Source organism: Morone saxatilis, unplaced genomic scaffold (assembly GCF_004916995.1).
Source record: "Morone saxatilis isolate NCDOM2014 unplaced genomic scaffold, NCSU_SB_2.0 Contig16, whole genome shotgun sequence".
NCBI lineage: Eukaryota > Metazoa > Chordata > Actinopteri > Moronidae > Morone > Morone saxatilis.
The window spans coordinates 6,548,386-6,554,582 of record NW_023339718.1 but is presented as its reverse complement, the minus strand read 5'-3'; the positions used below and the strand labels follow the sequence as shown (position 1 = coordinate 6,554,582).

General features: G+C 39.9%; 1 protein-coding gene across 2 annotated transcripts in view; it reads left to right on the top strand.

Moving 5' to 3' along the window:
• The window catches only part of wdr54 (WD repeat domain 54), a 4,402-nt gene extending 1,638 nt beyond the window's left edge, over positions 1-2,764 (top strand). For both annotated transcript variants that reach the window (XM_035658717.1, XM_035658716.1), the window contains exons 5-10: positions 527-583; positions 663-790; positions 1,019-1,119; positions 1,402-1,564; positions 1,768-1,842; positions 1,962-2,764. In XM_035658717.1, the coding sequence (XP_035514610.1) occupies positions 527-583; positions 663-790; positions 1,019-1,119; positions 1,402-1,564; positions 1,768-1,842; positions 1,962-2,093 (656 nt within the window). In that variant the 3' untranslated portion in view covers positions 2,094-2,764. The remainder of the gene's footprint in view (positions 1-526; positions 584-662; positions 791-1,018; positions 1,120-1,401; positions 1,565-1,767; positions 1,843-1,961) is intronic.
• Positions 2,765-6,197: the final 3,433 nt, after the last annotated feature.

The following is a 6,197-nucleotide window of genomic DNA, read 5'->3' as shown; positions in this document are numbered from 1 at the left end:
TACACACAGTAACAACAGTAACAACACAATAAGTAAGGAGAACAACCTAGACATATATATAAAAAAAGCAATATAAAATGCAAATATAAAATGTATAAATAAGCTGTATATTTGTAGTGCAAGCTTATTTATACATTTTATACATTTTTTTATTTGCATTTTATAAATATATATATGATGCAATACAATACAACATGATGCAATAGAATATGACACATAATTTGTTGTTTCTGGAAATGTGTCAGTGCAGTGGATCCATCATCATAACACAAACATAATTAAAAAACATCAGTGGGAGGACCTCATTATTATAATGCAATAAATGATTTTCAGTCTACCCCAACATTATTATATCTACACAATCACAAATGGCAGTGAAGACATTGTACACATGAGCAACATTGTGTTGCTTTGGCAGGTTTACGCATAGATACTGCTGGCTTTACTTTACAATTGTAGGAGAAAAATATGAATCCAGACTTTCATTTCAAATCTGGTGCACTCACAGAACTTCTCTATGTCCCAGCTCAGGCCGTGTTTGCCCGAGGGATATCAGCAGTGTGGGAGAATTATATATGCGTGGGTAAGTACTGGGTGAAATATATTTATGTGTATATTTAAAATACAGGGCAAAACTCTAGCGTCTCTTTCTCTCCCTCTAGGTGTTTCATCTGGTTCAATTCTAGTATTTGATGTTCCCAGTAAAGGCAGTAATATCACCCTATCTGAGGTCCTGGAGGAGCACAAGGAGTCCATTACTGACATGGCCTCAGAGTGCTCTGGCAGCCAGGTATGGAGTGTGTGTGTGTGTGTGTGTGTGTGTGTGCTTGTTCAGTGTGTGCACCGTCTGCAGTCTGTCTGTCTGAACCTTTGTTGATACAGGATAGCTCTAACTTTTCCGTGTCTACCTGAATAAATTACGGCTTTATATAAAACTGCTAGGAACTGCTACCATTTTATGATTTACATTGTTCCTTCCACTCTCTCGCTGTCTCTCTCGCTGTCTCTCTCCCCTCAGGAGTGCATCGCTGATCTGGTCAGTGCAGATGATGGGGGCAACCTGTGTGTATGGAAGTCTGGGGAGGAATTTCAGCTGCTCAACAAGATCTCTGGGTTTGAGTAAGAAGTTGATTGTATTATAGTTTTGTAATTTTTGGTGTAAACAAAGCAGCACAATGACAGCCAACCAATAGTGATAGAGTGACCGATGCTGATACTCCATCATCACTAACCCTCAACTCCTACTCTTACTTTCCATTGTTGTACTTATCTACTTTATGTTCCCTTTCCACTGTCCTTTGTTCCTGCTTCATTTCCCCTCCTCACTCTAATGTAATGTCCATTATCTTTTCCCTTTTCTCCCTGATGGCAATGATCCTCCATCTTCCTCACTGCTCTCAGTATGAGCTGCTCATCTGTCAAGTTGTGGAAAGGTACAGTGGTGGCAGGTTACGGGACAGGCCAGATCCGTCTCTATGAGGCAGTAACGGGAATTCTGCATGCTGAGGTCAACGCCCACGCTCGCTGGATATACTCTTTAGACATTGCTCCTTTTTCTGGGCTGGTGAGTATAAACCAAATTAATGAGAAATATTTTTCTCTCACTGACCATTTACTGTGTGGGCATTTATCTTTTGAAGCTGCAGAGCTAACAATTGGAAGGGATTCGTAGATTTAGCTCTAAATCACGTTCAGGTGGTTGTAAAGGAATCTTTGGGCATATCTCATACAACTGGATTTAAGTGACAGTCTGCTTGTTTGGTTTAGCTACTGTCTGCTGCTGAGGACTCTCTAGTCAGGGTGTGGCACCTGACCATGACCCCAGAGACCAACAGTGTGGAGGTAACTGGTCTTAAAACAGTGCAAAGCTTGTTGTCTTAATAATTCCAGAATTGAGGCACAGTGTATCAGGTCATTTGTCTCTTAGACCCTGACTGTGTGTCTCCCTTCCTTCCTCTTAGGTTGCTCATTTACACAATGAGTGTGTGACGGACACACAAATCTGTGGCGCCAAGTTCTGTGACGGTGATGGTTATGCTTTTGCAGTGACAGGCTACGACCTGAGTGAGATTATTCGCTACACCCAGTCCTAGGACTTTGCTGTCAGTGAGGCTGAGCATATGAATGTGAATTTAGTATACTGGAGTGTTTCTGGAAATATATGATGAATTCAGAGAAAACAAAGTCAAAAGTGGTATTTAACATAATCTTTTTTGGGAAAAGCATTGTTTCATGACATTTCTCTGTCTATATAAGGTTATAAGAAGATTAGCATATAACAAAATAATGCAAAAGTAATATGTTAAAGTGTTAATGTATGTGAATGTTGCTTTAAGAAATACAATATTCTATTATTCTTTTTAAGATAATTATTGTTATTATTCTCTCTGATAAACTAACTGTACCAGTAAACATTTTTGTAAAGAAAGTTGTTTTGTTTGGGTTTTAAATTTGCACTTCACAAATGTACCAACAGATGGGGCTGTGGGTTAATTATGTTTGAGCAGGACCACAACAGTGTAGTGCAAAGTTCACTAGAGGGCAGGGTGGTGTTGCCTAATAGGTTTTGGACTGGACTGAAGACAGACTATTGGAGAAACTCCACATTGTGATTGGACACTGTGCGCAGACCTCAGGTCACTCATGTCAGCCAGTAAACATGGGCATGTTGCAGAGGAAGGTCTTAAACATTTTCTTTTCATTATATTGACTAATTTCCTAGATGGCCTCCTTGACTGCTATCGAACCTTATTGTGAGTCTGAAATAAAGTTAAATTGAATATGCATAATCTTTTCTCTTCCTGTCATGTCCACAATCTACTGTTTCCTAGAATCCGTCATGAAGGACTAGAACGAACTTTTATCAAGAACAAATGCTTAAACGAATGTACACAACACAAGACAAAAGACCACAAAGTACAGCAGAGATATTGTTTTCTAGGATCTGTTGATATGAGCTGACAGTAGCATTACTGAGAATAAATGTCGTCAACTTTGCTGTATTGTTGGAAAATCTGGTCTTGTTTAAAACTCATCAAGTTTTTTTTTTTGTTCACATCAGACAACCAGGTATTGTAATCCCACCTACCTTATTGTGACAAGATAAGAAGAATCAGGTCACTGAGGAATTGTGTGCTGTTTATCAGTTTGGGGCTAAGCATGTATTAAAGCCCAGAGTTCTAGTCTTTTCTGGTTTGCAGTCAACACTGCTCATATAACATCAACTGACAAGACTGTTTTGAATCCGCACACATGGCAGGTTATGTAACTTTAAATTTGGTAGGTACCAACTGACATGTCAATGCTAATGGCTGGGTCAAATGTAAAAACATAAACATGTAGCACAGTGGCATGAACTCTAAAAGTCTTTATGCAATCAATAACTTTCAGTATGTCATGTTGTGTCATGCTTCCTAGCTGCCTAAGGTCGGGGACGGGGTCAGTGGAGGACTAAACTGTCAATATAAGGTCCCAAATGACACGGACACTGAGATTACATAACTAACTAGAACAGTACAGAGGGGGGAAAGGTTGGTGAAAAGTGATACATGAAACAAGCAAATGATGGAAAGGGACAGAGCTGAATAACAGAGCTTGTTGAAGAAAGAGCTAAGAGTAAAAGAAGGGGAATATGACATCACTTTTCTCAGAAAAACATGTGGAGACAAACAACAGCAGTCATTTATTCCTTGTTAACTAAGTCAATAGTTCTGTGCAACGCTCTACTCCCATACACAGCCCCGGGGCCACTCATGCTGTGTACTGCTACAATACTTGTCAATAGTCAGCTCTTAGGTGTTACACACAGCTGAGCACACAATGTTGGGGTAGATCAGACTTTGACATGAACCGTTCTCAGATATGGATGTGAATCTATGTGGGCTGTATCCATGTGTGTACGTGCATGTGTGTCACGTAATAATGGCATTAGAGCAACATTTTCCTACTCATATTTCCCAGTAGACACTTTGAAATATTTTATTAATGAGAGTGACAGGGCAAAAATAGATTCTGCCAGACCTTCAACGAAAGGCCCCCAAGTGGTCCGATGTGTCACTTAAATAAAATCACAGAGAAAAACACTGAACTTTTATATGAATAAGACTAATCCCCTCAGAGTCACCATGAGATGATTAAGGCACCAACCTTTTATTCAGCTGTCTAGCTATTATGGTATGTGTCAAAGTCTCACTTTCTTGTTAGTTAAAGGGAATGAACAACAAGTTTTTTTTAGTGCACGCACCATACTGTGCATGAGTACTGACCAAGCCATATCGACCATTGTCAAATACCATGCCACAATACAAGATCATCCATATGACCTTGTATGTTAGTGGGTGTGATATGTATCTGTATGTGTTTGTGTGAGTAACTTTTAAGCTGTTTGTTTGTTTGTGTGTTTCTTCATTATTCTGGTGGAGAAAGAGCAATTTATCACATGCCCATCCAGCCCTGTGGCAGCTGCCTAGGCCTGTGTCACTAAGCCTGCTGGGATAGAGCCTCACCAGGGGGGATGAAGATCCTAAAGCCCCTCCAGCCTGCTGCCACAGACAGACCAGCTCTCTGACGAAGCAACCAGGAAACCAGCTCCCCCAGACATTCTGTATAAATAGATCTTCCATTTTAAACACACTGAAATGGGAAGGAGGGAGGTACTAGTAGACAGACCTGAATAACTGCCACTGCTGACTGACAGAAGCGCAGATAGGTAAACATGGCATTAAGGCAAACAAACAGAGAGGTGCAAAACAAAACTAGGTCAGAAAACATTTGCAAATCATCAGCTGATAGCATTTGTCAGGTTGGTATTGTATAGATATCCAGTAGTTACGGAGCAACATTATAATTTATTTGGACTTGTGTTTCATTCCACTTGGCAAACGTAAGTCCAATATTCACTTTTTTTTACCTCCGCTTTTGCTCTTTACCAGTCCTGAGAGAAATATCTAGCTGCCAAATGACATGACATGGCCAGTAAAATTATTGGGAATGAGAAAAAAAGGCACAAAAACTGTGTCTGAGCTTGTTCATCCCCCCTTTTCATACCAAATACTGTAACTTTGCTAAATCTGTAACCACCATGTCGATTATTGTTGTCTGTATTGTGCATGTATGTATTAATCCTCATCAGCTAAACTGGTCACATTGGAAAGCCACTAATCCAATATCCAGTATTGTAATTCTTAAGCTAACAAAAAAAATGACTCATAGTGTGAGCTACTGATTAAGATTTGTTGCATCATCCTGTAATATTAGGAGTAGTCAAGGATGGTTACATTAAATGTTTTATTTCATATGGACTAATTATTTCATGTGAATGATGTAATCAATGATATGCAGCACAATAGGCAGATATACTCCAGGTATGATTGCAGGTTGAACAAGTTAAGTGGAAGAGAGAAAGGGTGTGTAAATAAATGGTTTCATCACAATGATAATTGGAATGTGGAGTGACAGCTCATTCACTCTGCAAACATACACCAATGACAAAAATGGGTGGATAGCTATATAGTTTTATTGCTAGAAAGTAGATTATATTTCAACCATGGCAACACACCCACCTCTGCAGCCGCAGCCTCTGTGCACCATTAGGCTTTACAATGGAAAGCCACACCCATCCATGTCATGCCAAGACAATCCACCCTTCCTGTCTACGTGGGCCTCTGATTTGGGGGAAATATCTCAATTTATACTGCTGTCTGACTCACTGTATCCCAAAATTCTGGAAACTACGACTCATGAGAAGACAAGTCAAGGCACCACTGTTGAAGGAATGACAAGGCCACATCTACCATGTTGTCAGACTTGATTTTGACATTTCATTTATTTTTAATTCTAGGCTTCCAAAAAGTTTGGATATACTGATAAAAAAGTTTGCCATTCACTCAGTCACATTCCCATTGACATTCCCCCTCATTTGACATTGGACCTTTGGTCCCTGAGCACAATTTCAGCCCTATAACAGACTAAATTACAATGACACACAAAAATGCACACCGTTCCTCAGTAGTGGCCCTGCCTTGCCACCATTTGCAAGCGTGCCCCAATCAGGGTCACACAACTACCTCAGCCCTCAAAAGGGCCTTTAACTCCTATCTAAAAGACACACAATCAATGGATGTTTAGTCTTTAACTCCATTAATCATGCTGATAACAGAGCAATGGAGGCTGACTACTTTTAACGATCAAACTGTACT